This window comes from Lethenteron reissneri, chromosome 1, assembly GCF_015708825.2.
Source record: "Lethenteron reissneri isolate LAM-NWPU_2019-01 chromosome 1, ASM1570882v1, whole genome shotgun sequence".
Lineage (NCBI taxonomy): Eukaryota > Metazoa > Chordata > Hyperoartia > Petromyzontiformes > Petromyzontidae > Lethenteron > Lethenteron reissneri.
In genome coordinates, this window is record NC_083779.1 from 5370068 (window position 1) to 5390463 (window position 20396).

At 51.5% G+C, this 20396-nt stretch overlaps 2 protein-coding genes across 3 annotated transcripts in view; one reads left to right on the plus strand and one right to left on the minus strand.

Annotated features, from left to right (window-relative positions):
- Window positions 1–2480, minus strand: part of DAP3 (death associated protein 3) — a 28507-nt gene extending 26027 nt beyond the window's left edge. For both annotated transcript variants that reach the window (XR_009756159.1, XM_061566166.1), the window contains exons 1-2: window positions 2411–2480; window positions 1020–1069 (exon numbers count right to left, since the gene is read on the minus strand). Coding sequence is in view for 1 of the 2 variants with exons in the window: in XM_061566166.1 (XP_061422150.1) it covers window positions 1020–1069; window positions 2411–2459 (99 nt within the window). In the remaining variant the exon portion in view is untranslated. The remainder of the gene's footprint in view (window positions 1–1019; window positions 1070–2410) is intronic.
- Window positions 2481–8148: 5668 nt separating this feature from the next.
- Window positions 8149–20396, plus strand: part of ASH1L (ASH1 like histone lysine methyltransferase) — a 95153-nt gene continuing 82905 nt past the window's right edge. Inside the window, 2 exon segments of the mRNA XM_061551177.1 lie at window positions 8149–8447; window positions 11216–11959. Of these exon segments, the coding sequence (XP_061407161.1) occupies window positions 11501–11959 (459 nt within the window). The 5' untranslated portion in view covers window positions 8149–8447; window positions 11216–11500.

Here is a 20396-nt window from a genome sequence, read left to right on the forward strand (position 1 = left end):
GTACCCGTACCCGGCCGGGTACGGGTGGCCGGGTATCGGGTAGGTTACGGGTATCGGGTACCCGATTGCGACCTCTGGTCTCAGTTTAACACGCAGGCTTTCACGACCAATATTATCCATAATACAGGTTTTTTTGTGGATTTACTCTCCAACACACCAGTGTGCTGAACTAGTAACACATCGCCCTGTTCTCTTTACGTGACAAGCCTTTCTAATTGGCTGTGTCAGGTGGTGGCAGGTTTAACGACCAAAAAAAAACCTGTATTAAGGATGAGTCTCATTTGGTAGAGTGACCCTGAGGCATTGTTATGCGAGTAGGAGGGTGATGATTGCTGCTACATGTGTGTAAAATCCCAGTTGAGTAACTTAAGGGTAACTTCAGGGTAACTTTCCAATTCGGCAAGTTTGGACTCTGGCACCGGTGGCCAACTCTTGTTTGTGACGTCACGGGATCTTTACCGTCTGCTGTGAGCGAAGCAGATGGCACGAAATACACTTCCGGTTATTACACACCGCAGCATTAATCAGGGCGGCCACTGGATTCGAACCGTGAACCTCTGCAACAAGCTGTGAATGCGCTACTACTTGGCCATGTCACCACCGGGTTAATATACAGGCTGCAAACGCTTGCAATTAAACCGGACTCTCAAGTGTGGAGCCCGTCACCAATGACTGGAAAAATAAACCCATCGCATCATATTCGGTTCTGCGTTGCAATCACGTGCAATGCTATGAGACTTAGAAATATCACTCTGTCTGTCATGCGATGAACATTACTCTCAGTGGCGGCGCTGTTGGTCAAGTTCTGTTCTTCTGCTGTGTGGAGACGTAGTTATGTGGTATTAACTTCCACGGTCCATACTGCAACATAGGCCGGTTGCGCTGCAAGAGTTTCCGAATTGAGAGTTCGTCTCAACGCATGACACCGATGGCACAATCAGGATTAGATTGGACTTTTTTTTATTTTTAAAGTTCAACCGCTGAGTCGCTTGAGTAAATTGATGCTGCACGGAACTCACCAGCTGATCTGCTCGCAGTCGCACGTGCAAGGACTTGAACAGCGCCATGCCTGAAACAACAGCGGACGTCGTGTGAACGTCAAACGTGAAAACTAACCGCACGGCGAAATGGGGGGTTCAGCACCAGAGATGGGGGTGGAGGGGGGTAGTGTACTGAGGGCTGATGGATCATGGCTAGCGTCCGGTTGAATACTTTGGATAGTGATGGAATTAGGTACTGCATTAGCAAGGTTGGCTAGGTGCGGTGCGAAATAAGTCCAACATACATCCATAGGTATTGTAATGACGACGGTGTGTATCCATCACCGAGTCTCTGGAATCTTTTTCAGGAGGGACCTGCCAATTTTCGCAGTCGGGCGGCGATGGGTGCCTTACATAATCCCGATTGCCCCAAAAAATCCAAAGCGCCGCTCGCCACCCAGTGACGGAGACGTCACCAGGCTGAAAGGTGCATCGTGAGGGCCACACGTGAAAGTGTCAAAAAAACAAGTAATATTTAAAGAAAACGTTTTTTAAAAACACGCTTTTATGAAATGTACCGTACTAGTCATTTAAGAACTCTACGACTGCAGGAAGTGGCCCGAAGCTTGCCATAACGTAAGGGACCGTGGCCAATTACAGCCAACGTCAGCTTACCGTGGACAATTAGACCCAAGCCGAAACATAACATATAAAAAATAACGTTTAAAAATATATTTTTTATGATAGAATATAGTATTGTCATCAGTATGACATAAGTATACCAAGTTTGCAGTCGATACCACATTAGGAAGTGGGTAAAATTTGAGTTACAAGACAGAGTGAGTTTAAAGAAAGCGTGTAAAAAAAGTCTCGCTGACAGGAGGTGACGGGACAGCCCCTGGTGCCACGGGTTGACCCGACTGAGGTGAACGGCAGATTCACCGGGCGCACCGGCAAGACGAAAGCAATGACGGCAGCTAGGGCACTTCGCCCAGCAGCCTTAACGCAGCGACGATGACACGAACTACCGCAGGAAAATCCAAGCGAAGCAACGGCACTCATCTGTTTACAACACCTGCAGAGGCAGTGCTGAACATTCCACATTCATATGGCGGAGGAGGGAGGTGGGGGGCAAGTCTCCTCATAGAACCACCGTTGCTCTTCACCCCCCACCCCACCAAGTGGTTATTAAACAATACAACACTGACAGCCACAATCACAACAAACCCAGTCAGTCAGCGCCGTGCACGCCAAGGTCTATCGCGAGCCGAGGTCACCGGGGCATGATTGGCGGTGAGATGAGAGCGGGCGAAGGAGGAGGGGGAGCATTGGGGTTAGGACGCTAAGGGGGAAGGGGGGGAGCAAGCTATAGGGTTGGAGCCTGGGTCAGGTTCCCGTGGGAAGCGAAGGGGGAGTCAGAAGTTCCGCACCTGCAGGCAGCCTGGAGAGCGTGGCCGTGTACGCCCTGGGCGCAGCCATCTTTGCAGTGGTGGGACGCGTTGCATTGTGGGTGAGGGGGAATCAGTGGTCGCTAGGGGCAGTCACGTGCGGCGGTTACCAAAGGGAGGGAGGTGGGGGATTAGTGGGGGGCGGTGGGGGATAGTGGGGGGGGGGGGGGTAGTGGGGGGGCGGTGGTGGGATAGTGGGGGGGGGGGGAGATAGTGGGGGGCGGTGGTGGGGGGATAGTGCGGGGCAGTGGGGGGTAGTGGGGAGTTGTGGGGAGATAGTGGGGGGCGGTGGTGGGATAGTGGGGGGTGAGGGGTAGTGGGGGGGGGGGGTGTGGGGAGATAGTGGGGGGGGGGGATAGTGCGGGGCGGTGAGGGGAGTGGGGGGGTTGTGGGGAGATAGTGGGGGGCGGTGGTGGGATAGTGGGGGGACGGTGGGGGATAGTGGGGGGGGGGGCGGTGGGGGATAGTGGGGGGGGGGACGGTGGGGGATAGTGGGGGGGGGGGGGGCGGTGGGGGGTTAGTGGGGGGGGGGGTGTGGGGAAATAGTGGTGGGGGGATAGTGCGGGGCAGTGGGGGTAGTGGGGAGTTGTGGGGAGATAGTGGGGGGCGGTGGTGGGATAGTGGGGGGGGGGGCGGTGAGGGTAGTGGGGGGGGTGTGGGGAGAGAGTTGGTGGGAGATAGTGGGGGGGGGGGCGGTGAGGGGAGTGGGGGGGGTTGTGGGGAGATAGTGGGGGGCGGTGGTGGGATAGTGGGGGGACGGTGGGGGATAGTGGGGGGGGGGGCGGTGGGGGGATAGTGGGGGGACGGTGGGGGATAGTGGGGGGGGGCGGTGGGGGGATAGTGGGGGGGGGTGTGGGGGATAGTGGGGGGGGTTGTGAGGAGATAGTGGGGGGGCGGTGGGGGGTAGTGGGGGTTGTGGGAGGATAGTGGGGGGGAGATTAATCTCTAGGCCGACGACACACATCGTGTTCCTCGATATACGACAGAGATGCGTTCCTGCCTGGAGCGTCTTCGTGCATTGAACCTTCTTCGTATGCGGAACTGAAAAACTGAAACATTTGTACGATGAGGAAGCGTTTCCCCAAGCCTTCGTAACTTACCATCTCATACTCTAAACAATTAATGACGTTTAGTTCATATTATAAACAAAGACAATTTATGTTGACAATAATTTAATATTTTATACCGTATTGTATTGAAAATAATAACTGACAAATTAAAGAAACGCAGTGCAATGATTAGTACATTCACACTCACCAATGCAGCCATGGGGTTGCATTGTATATTAATTGTTCGTGCGTACAGAATCAATTGCTTTCGATTCTTGTGAGATTATTCGTTATCTGATGTTTATGCAATACAGTGGCAAGATAATATGCATTACATTATTTTCTTATATTCTCTAGAAATTTAAGAATACAATTCTAACTTCCATCGTTTCAATGCAACCACTCAATGTTACTTGTCACACGGAAAATCACTTTGCGTCCAGTTACCCAGCTAGGTTCTGAGCTACTCAGGCACACATCATTCCTAATATCGCACGATTACTTGGTGGTGGTGGTGGTGATACTGGTAGGAACCTCCTGGTTACACCAGCCCACAGGAGATTATTGTGTCCGTCGTGCAGGGAGGGGCTGGGTGGGGAGGGGAGGGGCTGGGTGGGGAGGATGGGGAGGGGCTGGGTGGGGAGGGTGGGGCTGGGTGGGGGGTGGGAGGGAGGGGTGGGGCTGGGTGGGGAGGGGCTGGATGGGGAGGGGAGGGTGGGGAGGGGCTGGGTGGGGAGGATGGGGAGGGGCTGGGTGGGGAGGGTGGGGAGGGTGGGGCTGGGTGGGGAGGGGCTGGATGGGAGGGGAGGGTGGGGAGGAGCTGGGTGGGGAGGATGGGGAGGGGCTGGGTGGGGAGGGTGGGGCTGGGTGGGGGCTGGGTGGGGAGGGGCTGGTCACCCCGTGGTGCCCTTATAAAACTCAACGTTTAACCTACTCACGCCGGATTGTGCCCACCCTCACAGTCGGGCATATTTGCGGAATACACCACGCCGCCGTTGAGCCTGGCCATTGACCGAGCAACCCAACGTTCCTACCAGCTCCCTCCGCAGGAATGTGTTATTTACTCCTGCTCCTGCGTTGGCAACGGTGATCCAGCAGATGGCAGTCCGCACAGATGGATTCAAGAAAGCACCCAGCACGATGGGGTTTTTTTTTCCCCTTCAAAATTAAATCTTTCTGCAGAGGGTCACGGTTCGACTACAGCGGCTGCCCCGATTAATACTATGGGTGGATCAGCCATAAAGAAACTCGCTGCTATACAATGGACTTGACGCTCACAAGAGGAGGCCGTTGTGGATCAGCATCCTGAGACTATTTTTTAATTCTTTATATTAAGTTCGCTTGCTTGCTTAGGACCGTGCAAATCTTTCGGTCGTTTTTTAACCCACTTCCCGTGATCCAGTCGAGCTGACATTTTCCACACAGACTCGTTGTGCGTGACAATTAATGTTCGTGAAAATTTTTTTCCAAAATTTTACACTTTTTAGGACAAAAATATTATATTTAATTACCAATTGCTTAATGGTGCAATGCAATCATCTGACCCATAGGTGGCAGCCATCTCAAGCCAGAGGACGAGAGGACTCTAGCCGCCCCGATGCCACGCATATAAAGGATTTATAGTGAAAAACTTTGTTTTTACGGGTTAATTTTTTAATACCTCACCCACACAAAGATAAAGACCCCCCGTGTAGCCTTAACAGACTGTTGGGGCAAGTGCGGTTAGCGAGCACCTATGAAGGCCGGCACGGCACACGAGGTGGTGGGTGGCCAGCACCACGCCCGGCCGCCTTTGTCTCCCCAGTGGCGATGTTTACACCAGGTCCTCATTTGAGGCTGAGTCGACCTAGGGGAGGCCCAGGTACCGGTTCAGATAATAGGGTCGCAGCGCGCTGACCGCTCACCCACACACTCAACCGACTCGCCGTCTGTGAGTGTTTATAGGGGCCGTCCATAAATGACGTCACGCACCTAGGGGAGGAGGGGGTCAGACATTTGTGACGATGTCTGACGAGGGGGGGGAGTGAGAAATGTGACGTCACATCAAAATTCGCAACTTGAAATAAGTATAGACAACATGTTTTACTTAATTAAATAGACTTTTTAATAAATGTTTTCTCCTAAAAACATCAGAGTGCAGCGCCACATTAAATACGCACTACAATGACAATAGTTTTAAGCGATTTGAAGCATGTTTTATTTTCAAATTGGGGGGGGGGGGGCAGAGCTTTGTGACGTCATATTGACTTTTTGTGACGTCGTGTGACGAGGAGGGGTGGGGGGTCAAAAATCGTCCAAAATCGCGTGACGTCATTTATGGACGGCCCCAATTATGGGGCAGTACGTGGTTTGGAGTTTGTAGGCTCAGCGGCACACAGGCAGGAGGGAGACGGTCTTTTAATGATCCATTTGTGCATATAATGTCCGCATCTTCCACATGTGCCACATTGCTGAAACTAATAGAGGGGACGGGGGGGGGTGTTAGATCACGTAAGTATATGTGTCGTTAAACCCGTCACCACCCGACACGGCCAATTAATAAGGTTTGTCACTTTAAAAAAAAAAGGTGCCAATTCGTTACTAGTTCAGCACACCGGTTGTGTTGGAGAGTGAATCCACCGCATTTACAATGAGTTCGACGTTTCGCCACTAAGTACAACCAGCATCATCAGGCGACAGCCAGATACGTGGAGAAACCATCCTGTTTGTTCAATAACACGTGGCCTGGAATAGAAAAGTGGATCATAGGTGACGTTTCGGGCAATGACTGTACATAGTTAAAGCCATTTAGCTCGAAACGTCGACTTTATACAATTACCGACAAGTGGAATGCGATTAAATGTGGTAACAGATGGGAGACGTGTTTGGCTTACCCGCCTTTTGTATATTTTGAATGCCAAGTGTTGTTGACAAACGTTATTGAGTGTTCTGTGTGAGTGGTGGGTGGAGTCAATGGGCGGGGCCAAGTAGCAAGTAGGCGGGGCTAAGTAGCAAGTGGGCGGGGCTAAGTAGCAAGTGGGCGGGGCCAATAGCAAGTGGGTGTGGTCAAAGTAGCAAGTAGGCGGGGCTAAGTAGTAAGTGGGCGGGACCAATAGCAAGTGGGCGGGGCTAAGTAGCAAATGGGCGTGGTCGAGTAGCGAGTAGGCGGGGCAAAGTAGTAAGTGGGCGGGGCCAATAGCAAGTGGGCGGGGCTAAGTAGCAAGTGGGCGTGGTCGAGTAGCGAGTAGGCGGGGCAAAGTAGTAAGTGGGCGGGGCCACGCAGCGAGTGGGTGTGGCCAAGTAGCAAGCGGGGCTAAGTAGCAAGTGGGCGGGGCCAAGTAACAAGTAGGCGGGGCTAAGTAGTAAGTGGGCGGGCCAAACAGCAAGTAGGCGGGGCTAAGTAGCAAGTAGGCGGGGCCAATAGCAAGTGGGCGGGCCACGCAGCGAGTGGGTGTGGCCAAATAGCAAGTAGGCGTGGCTAAGTAGCAAGTGGGCGGGGCCAATAGCGAGTGGGTGTGGCCAAATAGCAAGTAGGCGTGGCTAAGTAACAAGTGGGCGGGGCCAATAGCGAGTGGGTGTGGTCAAAGTAGCAAGTAGGCGGGGCTAAGTAGCAAGTGGGCGGGGCTAAGTAGCAAGTGGGCGGGGCCAAGTAACAAGTAGGCGGGGCTAAGTAGTAAGTGGGCGGGCCAAACAGGAAGTAGGCGGGGCTAAGTAGCAAGTGGGCGGGGCCAATAGCAAGTGGGCGGAGTCTGAGCGGGGCTCCACCCCCGATGAGCCAATGGGCGGCGGGGGGCCCCGCAAACAACCGCGAAAATCTCATATGCTAATGAGGGGAGGGGAAGGGGGGGGTGTGGCCTAGGTAGCTCCTCCCCGCCTTTGAATTTCCCACCGCGCTCGCGCCCGCCGTGGACGCACTCCGCTCCAACGCCATTGGCCCGGCGCGCCACCCCCCACGTGATGCGCCCTCTGGCCAATGGCGAGGTGGGTGCGCGGGGCCTATCCGCGCTGGGGAATGTGGAAGGTGACGCGGCGGGGAGGTGCCGCCATTTCGCCTCGTCGTTTTAAAATGGCTCCGGTAGGAACCCACCTCCCTCCCTCTGTCCCTCCCGCCTCCTCCTCGCTCGCATTGCCCGCGCATCGCACCACGTTTCTCACTTTTTACATTTAGCACGTATATAGAATTTTTTCAAGGGCACGTTGCCGATGCTTTCACTCGTACGTCGTGTTTAATTTAAGCTCCCGTGTTGTTTTTGTTTGTTGTGCGATGATGAGTGGGGGGGCGCGATGTGTGTGTGTGTTTGTGAGGGAAAAAAATATTTAAAAAAAGAAATAAAAACACGGCGGGGGCCAAACAGCAGCAGCAGCCAGCACATTGCGGCTCGCTCGCGGTATTTAATAATAATAATTTAAAAAATCCGCGCGCCGCGAAATCCCTACAGCTGTTCGGCCGCCCTCGATGTTACGGCGGCTCTCATTGGCCCTGGCGGCGTCACGTGGCTGCCCATTGCCCAATGGGATACGGCGACACGGCGGTCCGTGTCAATCCGCGCTATGGGATGTAGCGCGAGGGGCGGGGCCTATAGAGGGGGAAGGGCGGCCAGAGAAAGGGGGCGTGGCCTCGGCTCTCCCCTCCTCCCATTGGCTCCGCCTCCCCCCGCAACAGCCCCGCCCCTCACCTCCCCGCGTCTTCATTAATTCTGCGTTAAAACATGCGACTGTTTTGCCATTGACATCGCTAAGCAGCCGACTAATGCGTCGTTTGTTGTTGTCGGTGTTGGGTCGATGGATGTAGAAGGGTGGTGGCGGTAGTGACGGTGGCCCGTTTGTCTTCCTCGCTATAGAAAGCAAATGATAATACATTTGAGTTTGTTTTTTTATTAAAACGTGTCTTTAAATGAATGGCTCCTTACACCCGGCTAGAGATTGGTGATTGTGCGGCGCCGTCTCCTCCTCCTACTCCTTCTTCTTCGTCCGTCATGAGACGGAATCGAGTCCGTGAGTTTCATCTCACTTTACCCCCCTCTCTCTCTCATCATTACGTCTAAAACCCTCTTGGCGTTCGTGTTGTCTCTCTCGCATTGAGCGGCCGTCGTTCCCCGATTAGTGCACGTGTGTGTGTGTGTCACGAATGAGGGCTCGTGTTTTAATCGGCGAAACGTCGTACATCGGAATTGTTTTTTTTTGTTTTAAACTCTCCCAACGCACCAGCCCGGTGTTGTCGTTGTTGTTGTTGTTGTTGCTGTTGTTGTTGTTGTGCTGCTGCTGCTAAGCAATTGGCACGTTTCGTTTACGTGACGAACCTTTGATAATGTAATTGGCCGCGTCGAGTGGTGGAGGGTTTAACGACACACAATTATGCGATCTAACACCCAGACCCCCCCCTGCTGGACCTTGTTTTAATTGTCTCGTTATCGACGATTGTCGTGGGATATCCTCGCTGCCGTAGGTCGGTTGGCCGAAACGTCTACCCGGTCACGTCATTAAAAAATGTACCTTAATAACGTTTGTTTTTATAATAATTGTACGTGAACGCAACGATATACAGTAATCGATACAACGCTGCAATGGATATTCGTGGTGATTGGAATATGATGATGGTTGTTGTTGTTGACATCACGAGTCGTTTAACCTCTGCAGCAGCAGCAATGATTGCACTGTGGTTTGTGTCCTAATAGTTGTTGTTGTTACACGGACGAGGGTAATTGTGATGAGATAATAAGCTTATTTACCATTAGAGGGCTCGCATTGAGAGCCCGTGACCCGAGATTGAACTTCACTGCTCAGCGCTGCCGGGTTCAGAGGTTGAGTTGGGGTCAGGGATTCCCCTTTTGTCACCCATTAAAACGACACTTTGCCCACTTGAAATAAACCCAGTTGATAATCTTAATTTTGGAGCTTTCGTGACTGCAGGAATTATTCTATGGTTCTTTCGGTAAAGTCACGTATAAAGATAAAATAATAAGTTAAATAATAGCATACGACGTTTCGATTGCAACACAGGCAATCATCATCAGTTGATAATGTTAAACGAATAGGATGTCACCTTAAACGATTGGCATTAACACTGCCCTATAGTCCTTATAATCGTACAATCGGTGTGTTCATTTCTAGACGAAGGCCTCCAAACCCTCGTGTCGGGATTGGGGGGGGGGTTGTTTGAACACGGACCACGGCGGATCCTATAGACTTGGGAACATTGACGTATAGTACAACACCCATTCTAGTTGCACTCACCCTCTGCTTCTGACCACATAGCATTGCTCCGCAAGCCACCTGCGATTTCCTGGTGTGCATGGCGAATGGACATCATCCGTCGAAGCGACATCCAGACCCGTGGTGACCTGCTTAGCTTATGGGATCTGATGAGATTGGTTGATTCCCGGTAATTTTGGTCATAAGGCGAAGCTCTTGGACATTTATCGGGCCGACGTTTTGGTCTGTGGATGTTATTCGGAGCAGAGAGAGAGACCGAGACCGAGAAGCTGGCTGACTTGTAGTTGGAGATCATACTTTTACTCGTATGAAAGGTTTTTGGGTTAGTTCGCGTAAGTATAAATGTGTCGTAACCCTCCACCACCCGACAGAGGCAGGAAGGTTTGTCACGTGCAGCCCGCCGGTGTATTTTGAGAGTAAATCCACAAAATGTACAATTTGAATACGACGTTTCACTGGTAATTACATCCAGCATCATCGGGCGATTTGCCAGAATAGGCTGAAGTAGTAACTCATTGGTGCATTTTGTTTACGTGACAAACCTTTACTGGCTGTGTCGGGTGATGGAGTGTTACGACACATACTTGCGCGATCAAACCCAAAAAGCTTTATTATGAATAATATTAGTTGCGAAAGCCTTCGTGTAAAATCACACTTTCACTCTTGCTCTTTGAGAAAAGTGCTAATATTCCCCTGTGATGTTCCCTCATGAGAGCCACGGGCCTTTGATTGCACACACACACACACTAGTGATGTGCGTTTGACTGTTGTTACTTCCTCGTGTGTGTGGCTTTGCTCAAACACTCAAATTGCTCCTCACGTTGCAGAACATGCTCATTGAGTTATTGACCAAGCATCGTGAGCCAGGTCTCTCTCCTGGAAATCGGCAGCAAAAACCCGCCGTTTCGCACTAGAGGTGTTTTTTTTTGGGTGCGTGAATTGCAACAAATTTGTGGTCGTTCCCAAAACGGCAATAACAATAATTTCTTTTTTCAGCCTCCCAAACACAACAGCATCTCAAGATTCTTTATGGGGAATTGCAAATTATAACCCTTCTCAACGAGGGTTGGCCCTTGCTTAAACCTTCTGGTCAACAGGATTGCACTTAACCGGTGTATTTTATTTCATGTAAACAGTGCCAGTGAGGCCTTCCTGGATAAACAAAGGACATTGTTATTGTTATAATGCTGTGGAGGTCAAGCAATGAATGGACATATACATGCTTTGTATTGGACTTATTTAAATCGAGTCTGTGTGAGTCTGCATGTGTGTACTTTTGTGCGTATCTATATTTGTCGATGTGTCCCTTGTGTGCTTCTTTGTGCGCTTGTGTATTTGTGGCTGTGTGTGTGTGTGCTTGTGAGGGTCTGTATTTGTGTGTTTGTGTCTGTATGTATGTTTGTGTTTGTTCTTTTGTATGTGTGCTTGTATCTTTATGTATGTGGGTGTGTATGTGTCTTTGTTATTGTACGTGTGTTATCTGCATGTGTTTAATGCCTGTATGTGTGTACGTGGTTTCTGTATTTTTGCTCGTCATCTCATCAAGGCAAGTCCACGCGTCTTCTCGGATTGCGGCCGGTGACTCGGCGGGCCTGAGACCCGCACGCACTACCAGAGAGCGGGCAGGGGACAGCGGTGAGGGGCGACCGAGAGAGAGGGGACCGCACCGCGAAGTCGGCCCTGACCCCCTCCCAGCTCGCCCTGCCCTGGGGGGCAGTGGCTGGGCAGTCCGTCTCTCCCTGCTCACTCGCAAACTCCTCACCCTCCCGCCACGCATTCCTTCGTTAAAACACCTCTCTGCTGTTACCCCTAGTACTCTTATTGCTTTCAAATGGATCGGCCAGTGAGTCCTCCTCCGGATAAATTTGGCACCGCCACCGAGACGGCCTCACCGTGTGGTGGTGGCGGTGGCGGCGGCGGTGGTGGCGGAGGCGACTCGGGCAGCGTGGAGCCTCCTGAATCCAGTGAGAGGCTGGACGCTGACGGGCACGGCGGTGGTGAACCTGGACGCGACCCCGACTCGGGGGAGGCGGCCGGATTTTCCATCAGGGATTCCACCCTCGGCAACGGTGGTGGTGGCGGTGGCCTCCGGCTAAAGATCCAGACCACCGCCAAACGTGCCAAGAAGCCGCCCAAGAGTCTGGAGAACTACATCTGCCGGCCTGCCATCAAGATCACCATCAAGCCCTCGCCGGGGAGGTTGACGGACAAGGGGGCCGCGCTCTCGGGGGCCACCGCTGTGCCCAAGGATGCCACCGCGATTGACGAAGCGGCTGCCAACAAGCGAAGGGTGAGTGATTCCATCTCCGGTCGTTTTTGCGCCGTGGTTCTTGGGTCGCACCGTGCTGGTTTTATGAGCGTTGGGCTCAAGAGTTATGAGTGTGCTGCTGCTGCTGCTGCAACTGTGGCGGCGGCTGCTGCTGCTGCATACCTACAGCAGCTGCAGGTACAGCTGCTGCCAAATCTGCTGCTGTGTTAGGACTGCTACTGCTGTGGATACTGTTGCCTGTTGCAGCTGCTGCAGCAGCATCTGGTGTTCCTGATGTGGGGTAGGGTCTAGGCTTGGGATAAAGGTCAGCTGTACAGTAGGTATAGCCGCCGCTGCTGCTGCTGCTGCTATAAATCCTGCTCCTGTCTCTTGTGTTTATATTGCTACTGCTTTGACTGCTGCATCTATTGCTGCTGTGGCTTCTGTTGTTGCTGCCACTGCGGGGTCAGGTTAATATTTGTAGCGAAGTTCTAATCTAGGTACAGCTGCCTCTGCGGCTGTTAAAAGAACAAGCTACTGTTAATACTGCACTGATGTTGTTGCTGCTGCAGCTGCTCCTGTTATTGCTTCTGCTGGGAAACCATATTGCTCTATTTCTTGACTACTTAAATATGACCTTAACGCCATTCCTAGATGTGACCCTAAAAGCATGACCTTCCAAAGCACTTGCTGTAACGCCTAAGCCTGGTCCGTAAGAGTTGACCACAACAGGCTATGGAAACCCAGTCTTTATCCACAATAAGCCGAGACACTTAATGCTGATTGTGAAAGGAAAATCCCATAACTTGCAGCAGAATCTCCCCCACTCACGGCGCGTTGTATAGCCTGCTGTGTGTGTGTGTAATGCATGATGTACCGTATGTGTTTGCCTCTATTGTAAACACATTCGCTCGCGCGTGACTTGGGTTAAGTGGAAATTTGAGATGATTTGGTGGGCCTGGTTAAAATGGGCGCCAAAATCTTTCGACTCGTCATCGATTGTGTCAAATAAAAAAGCGCTAGCCTTTCATTTGATAATTCGCATTTATGAATTTCCCCGTCACCTTAATGCCACATTTTATTTTCGGCGGCTTCGCCTCGGCACCTGTGGGTTCCTGCGATGCGTTCGATGTTGTGCGCAAGGCATCTGCCGGACGTGCACATTTGCGTAAAGAGTAGCACGTGTAAATCAGTCAGGCCCCATTAATTGTGGCTTTAAATGAAGATGAATGAGCTTCGGTAGCCGGGCCAGTGGGGCCGTGTTACCACTGTAGCTTTGGCTTTCAATCGCCTGACAATTCGTTGCCACAAGCTGCTCATCGTTAGTCGATCCCATCGCTCATCATTGCACACTAATGACTTCGAGTCTGGATTTGAAGCGTTCTTCCTTCTTTTCCCCTGCCCCAACCGCCACGTTCCCTTGCTCCCCCGTGGCCTCTCTCTCTCTTCACCCCACTCCCCGTGCCTCTCTGTGGGGGTTAAAACGTACAGCACGAGTCGTAGTAGTCAGCTTAAAGCGGCAAACAGTGCGGCAATCGCCATCATTGTGGAAACGTCGGGAGTGGGGCGTTAATTTTCCACATTTAATTAGGTGGCAGTGTTCATGCAGTTGTGCCCAAGGTTTTATGTTTTTTTTGTCCGGAAGTAAGCGCATTTGGGGTCTTGTTGAGATGACTGTTTGGTGATGTATCTTTGCAAAAAAGAAAGAAAATCAAGTTTTACGTTCATAATAGAGTTTTTTTGGGTAAGATCACGTAAATATAAATATGTTGTTAAATCCGCCACCACGCGACACAACCAATTAGTCAGGGTTTGTCACGTAAACAGACATTGCCAATACGTTGCTAGTACAGCACACTGGTGGTGTGTTGGAGAGTAAATCTGCAACATTTGCAAGATTTACGTTGCTCTTTTGCAGCAACCAAAATAGCATCTCGTGTTTGCGGTTAGATGTAATCTTTTTCTTTCGTGAAACAAAGCAGCCCTGGCTTTCATACCGGCACTCGTTCAACTGCGCCACACACACATCCACACTTCATTATTCTCCTCAACGACGACATGAATCAAGGGAAGTTGACAATTTAAGAGTTTATTTTTTTTTTCTACATAAGCAACCGATCAGTTATGTGAAGAGCGAGGCAGTGAGTGGCAACGTGTAGGATGCATTACATCACCAACCTTTGACGGATAAGTCTCCACGACTGCCAAAACTGTCGTGTTTAACCTCGCACCGTGGCTGTTTGAATTTTGTCTTATTGTTGGTTTTATGGGATGGCAGCAGTATGAAGACATGCCGTAAAGACACAAAGACAAAGCCCTTCCCTCCATCGCCCATTTCAGGCTTTTGGGGCTGGCAGCGAGCAAAGTGGTTAAGGCTGGCATGGCGCCCACAGGAGTGGGGGGGGGATGGTGTGGTCAACGTTACACCGGCCACTTTTGTCTCCCCATTGCTGATGTTTACACAAACACACCGCACCCAGGTACTCATTTGAGGTTCAGTCGACTTTAGAGGAGGCAGGCCTAGGACTGGTTTAAATAATCAATACTGATGTTAGCCACGGCCGGGAATCAAAATTCGGGCTTCCAGTTTTTTTGTAGCCCAGTTCCGTTCCATCCGCACACATTGGTGGCGATTATCGAAACTGATCCTGGCCCTCCCCTAGGGCGACTCGGCCTGAAAATAAGTACAAAGACAGATCCCCTGTTATAGCCTGAACAGACTTTTGGGGCAAGTGCGTTTGGCGAGCACCTGAGGGCCGGCACGGCACACGAGAGGGGGTGGGTGGCCAACACCACGCCGGGCCGCCTTTGTCTTCCAGTGGCGGTGTTTACACACCACACCAGGTACTCATTTGAGGCCGAGTCGACCTAGGGGAGGCCCCAGGACCGCTTCAGATAATCGTCACTGGTGTTGGCCGTGAGCGGGAATCGAACTTAGGCCGCAGGGTTCGTCGGGCAGCACTCTAACCACTACACTACCGCCCCCCCCCAAATGCACACGCACACACTAGCCTCTCTCCGCGAGTCAAGAGTGTGACTTGCGCTTGGCATGGCGTGGTGGAGTAAGCACCGCTCGGGTACAGTGCTGCTAATTCTGGTGTCTGGGCGTGCCGAGTGCCGTGCGGCCCAGGAGACTCTCGCATTCCAGAGGGCACACACGGCGTGTGTCGCCACCACCACCGCCGCCGCCGCTTGCATCGAGCAACTTTTACTGCCAAGAATAGCTTCCTGCGCCACGATACAGTGCCTCGCTCTGCAGAAGCGGTAGGCGTGGGTGGGGGAGCCACGAGAGAGCGATTCACTCCGCGGATTATAATATATTACCCCCCCCTCCCCGCCCGTTTGTTATTCCGTCACGAATACTGCGCGGCCCCTCCGCTTCTCTGGTGGGCGGCGCACATCCCGCGATGTCATTCGAATAAGAAGAGGTTAGGCCCCACGTGTGCCCTGGGTCCAAATATGCCCGAATGTAAACATTAGCCACAAATGCAGTAATTTACTTCATTGGGTGCCGTATCAATTGAGGCAAATACCAAATGCGCTTATTATTGTGATTATCATTGGGTTACAATTTGATTTTCATGTTCATACCTGTCAACCCCTTATCAGTGCCCTACCTTATTTCAGACCAATTCAGACCTTATTGGTCACCCCCGTGCCCCTTATACATCTCAACGTTCATCCGACAAAGTCACCATCACAAGGGAGAAACACAAACAAATAGGCAAAACAAATGTTTGCCAGTATTAAAACGTCTGTACGCCACATGGACCTGAAATCTCAATTTTCCCTGTGCAGAATATGGGTAAACCGTATGCGTTGACAGCTACTGTTGTTTGTTCAAGTCGACATTTAGATTCCCATGTACAGCCTCGACTCCCCTGCTTAATGAGGGTCTTCTTCTCGCTGTGCGGGTAACCCGCACCACGCTGTTTGTCCCGTTATTTGTGTTTTTGTATGATGTTGTTAAGCGTCCTATACTGCAACAAAAAAAAGCCCCCACCATTAGCATTGTCGACAAGTACATGGCGTGGATGAATGGTTTTCCATCGGTGAATGAGTGAATGAATGAAAGAAGACGTGGGGGTAGGGGGGCATGTGGCTAGTTGTGGTCCCAGTGGTCTCAAACGCCTCGGCGGAGGCAGGTGCTAGCAGCATGGGCTCGCAGCTGTCGACGTGAGAATGTCCCACCCCCGCCGCTCGATTTAAATTATACATGCAGGAGAAATAGCGCTCGCTCTGCCGGGCCCCCATGTACTCACTTGCCGGCGCTCCCAGAAGATTTCGTGAGTCATTGTGTGGTGCGCCGTTCTGTTTATGTGTGGAACCACACACGGTACACAGTATTTTTGTGGATGTTAGATTCGCAAGCCCCGGTGGTTTTTTTTTTTTTCCTTGAGTTTTTTGGAACGCTCTCGCTTGGTCAGTTTGTGGTTAAAATCGAGTCAACAGGCTTAGCATTTTGAACTTGGAACTGATGCCAGTTTTTTGTTGTTGCGCTTTGTGACTGGCAGGCATAGTACTGTTTGCCAAGTCATCGAGAGAGAGAGAGTGCTGCAACATAATGTAATATATTTACTCTACAATTTGAATTTATATAACATCTCAATGCCCACTGCATCTCAAGAGACCGGAGAAACCAGTGGACATTGTTAGGTTACAGAGAAAAGTGGCAGTCAAAGGCATGGGGGAAAAAAATTGAAGGTATCGAGCCTGGACTTGAATAAGGGGTGGTTTATTTATACAACAAAGCCTCACTCTCGCAATATTCTCTTTTCAGGAGGGTCCTGCATTGGGATGGTTTGTCCATTTCCTTTTTTTAAGGCGTGCTTTGCTTGTGAGAGGAGATCGCATTGCCCAGAGAAACCCCCCCCCCCCCCCACCACCGCCTGTGCTGCAGCACAATGCTGTGAAAGGTCCACACAGATGGGTTTGCAAACCCGCTTGCTGGTCGGTTGTAACTGCCCTCTCTCAGCTCGGTGAATTTCCTCTTTGTGATCCACCAAATCTTGCCTCTATAACAACAACAACAACCGCCATTCGCCACTAAGTGGCGGTGACGTCACCACGACGCTTGTGCCAGGCCATGTACACCTTGAGGCTACCACGTGAAGTGTCGAACGCCCGCTGGCAGGAGGTCACGGGGCAGACCCAGCAGTTGCCACGGGTCGACTGACCGAGATGACCGAGATGTTGTTTGCCTCTATAAAGCATCCGATCCACAGGCCGTCGCTTTGAGACGCTGTCGCCCCTGACAGACCTGGTTTTCACCTGAGGACGGCTGCTTGCATTGTGGCCGAAACGTCGTGAGAATTATTTTATTATGTTCTTTTTATTATTTTATTACTTCCCTTCTACGTGACTTTACCGAAAGAACCAAGAAGATGAATCCCTGCAGTCGCGAAAGCTTTAAATCGAAACTTTACACACCTGCCAGTTTCAAGACGGAGAAATGGAAATGTCCCCGCGGCACTACGGGGTAACTGGGCCACAGGAGCACAAAGCTGCGGTAATTGGCTGGGTCCCTTGCGCAACGTGCACTTACCACCGGTAGGCGCACACCGCTCGTGATGCTGCGACAAAGGAAGGCTTTGATTGTCACTTATCGTCCGACATTCAGGGGTCCTGGTTGCGCCATCTGCATGGCGGGCTTCGGTTGGTGGTTGCCCGTTCCGCTCATTGACATGCTCCATTGCCGCTTTTTTATTTGTCGGATGCGCTCTTACGCGTTCGGGATTGCTTTTGTTGTCTTCGTCCGCCACTGGAACCTTCGTGTGCACATCAGTCGGCCGGTGCTGCCCTCGGGAGTTTTTTGACAAAATGTGTGCCGTATTCCTCGTTGAGCGTCGTCGTGGTCCTATGTCTATCCGCTGTAAGATGTAGGCCTCCCCACACTATCACCATCTTTCACGGCCCTGCGATGCAACAATCAGTCTCACTCCTGAATTGATTTAATTGCGCCACCTCTCTGAGGTGGTCATACTCTCCTTCGTGCACTATCGTACCCTTTTAAATGCCTTATCGATATTTTGTCTTCTCCCCGCACGTATTTTTAATTCCTGTCTTGGTGGGGATGCCCTCGTCGATTGAGTTGGTATAGTTTTTTACCTCCTGTCAGATTCTTCCGTTCATTTCACGTCATCCAAAGTAAACTCGCCTGTGGAACAAATCACCCCGACTTGTATGCCATCTCAGCGGCTCTCTTGAGACAGGTGTAATATGATGCAGGGATACATTATGCGCAGAGCGACGAGATCCGTCGTTGCACCGTACTTCTATGCTCCCTCGTCTGTGCCCCCGTCACCTTCACCAACCCGCGCTGACCAGCTTGGTGAACCTTTGTCAAGCGCACCCGACGACCCGCACGGCATGCAGAGGAGTCCCCTCATCCAGCAGTGGATCGAACTTGGAACTTGCAATCCGTTAGCGCGACAGAAGAGGCCGCAGGGTTGGCGGTTGGCCGGGGAGGGTGGGGGGGGGGCACAGGGTTGGCGCGGGCTAGACGGGCCGGGCAAGGGGTTTGCCCCATGGGGTCACGTTCCCAATAACCGGGTCATGCCCAACAATAGCGGCCATTGTCTGTGGGTGTCAAAGGCCAAGAAACTGAACTCACCCACGCCCATTAGCCTCCCACGTGTGTTATTGGTCCCGGGGAGACGGTTGAAGGGGCTTCGTGCCGCCAAACCCCAGGGACAAAAGCAGATCTCGCACCCTTTTGGTCAAAGCACTGATGAGTCGCAGTGACACGGGGGGGGGGGGGGGGGGAGCAACCTGGTGTTGCATGATTTCCGACATCTACTCTTGTCACATACACTGGCGGCTCGCTGCGCGAGTGCGTGGGAGGCTTTCCCAAAGGTTAGTTGCGAGTACTTATAGCGAAAATGTTGTTTGGCGCTTCGTTTATTGGGCCCATGGGTTGCTATTGATTGATCCGTGTGATGACAGAGGCTCGTGCGGTTCCCGCAGCGCTGCATCTTATGACTAATTGTGCGCATGGCTAAATCTCAGTGAAAGTTAATTGATTAGTCACGAACAACAATGCATGTATTTGACGGTGTTCAGTGGATATTTTACAGTACCTTAAAGGTTTATGTAATTATGCATTGCATTTGTTACTTAAAGGAATATAATAAATCGCACAATCCGGTTGAAATGAGGATCCTGAAATGAGTTTCATTTACTCAATCACCAAAACTATGACATTTCCACAGGAAGTTAAGATCTTAACGACATTAACCTGATTTATTTTTACTGCGTAGGTTTTTGTGGTTGGGTCTTATAGCTCTCTGATGTGTTTTCGGGTTGTACCACGTCATTGCTCGGCACAATGTCTGACGTTCTGCGCCAATTTGCCGGGAGCTTCTTCAGAATCTGAATGGTTCACTTTGAGTCATCGGCACGCAGAGAAACTGCTTCTCCATCATTATCACCATCATTTGTTTTTGAGTCTACGTCAGCCGAAAGATCGTTGTGTATACGTTGTCAACAAATATGCTGGCAACTTCTCGTCGCACTGCTGCACTTGTGAACTTCCGACAGCTCCGTTGCCCCTTTTTCGGGGACTTGGCTCGCACGGAAGCCACCCCGATTTTTTGTGTTTTCAAAAGGAAGCGCCGTTTAAAGCGAACACGCGCGCTGGGAGCCCAAAACCCGCTGACCTGCAACATCCCCCGGCCGCGCAGACAATGAACAATGTTGGGACGTGCAGGAAATTGCCCTTGCTCGCCCTCCTTGCCCGCCCGCCGCCTCTGCCAGCCAGTCGGGCCTGCCAATCCAGCCAGCAGTCATCTGCCTAAGTAGCCAGTCTGCTGGCCACCCGACCATCTGGCCAGCCAGCCAGTCTGTCTTGCTGGTCGACCAGCAAATCTCACAGTCGGCCAATCTGCCAGCCCCACTGGCCATCCCCACTGCCCGCTGAGCCTCTTAAGTGGCTAAACGTGTTGGCCTTGCCGCGATTCAACGCGGAGAAACCCCCATTAGCACTGCCCGCTGCGTCCACGGCATGTGGGCCATGAAGTGTGCAGTCTTTGGCGGTGGCTGTCGACGTTAAGAGCGTTCTTTAAAGGGCAGTACCGTGTGCCGACGTCCCCTTCCTCCAGTTAAACATTTTCGCTACTGCAGGTGCCGTTTTTCACAGGCGAGGATAAGGTGTGTACGTAGGCACGCACACACCTTAACCTAGGGCATTGGTCCTTCGCATGGAAATTGAGTTCTTCGAGATGAAAGCTTGAAACATCCGGTTTTCGGATGTTTCAAGCTTTCATCTCGAAGAACTCAATTTTCTGCTCAACTCTTTTTCATGGTGAACGATTGGTGTTGATTATGATTAATGAGGCAGTTCCGTTAAGATCGTGGAGTGTTTTTTTTCTTCTCTCCAATTTTCCATCAAATGTTTTTCATGGCGCGAACGCCCATAAAATAAATGAAAGGTTGCCATTGCTGAGCGTCGCTCATCGCTCAATAAATCCGTTGGCGTAGC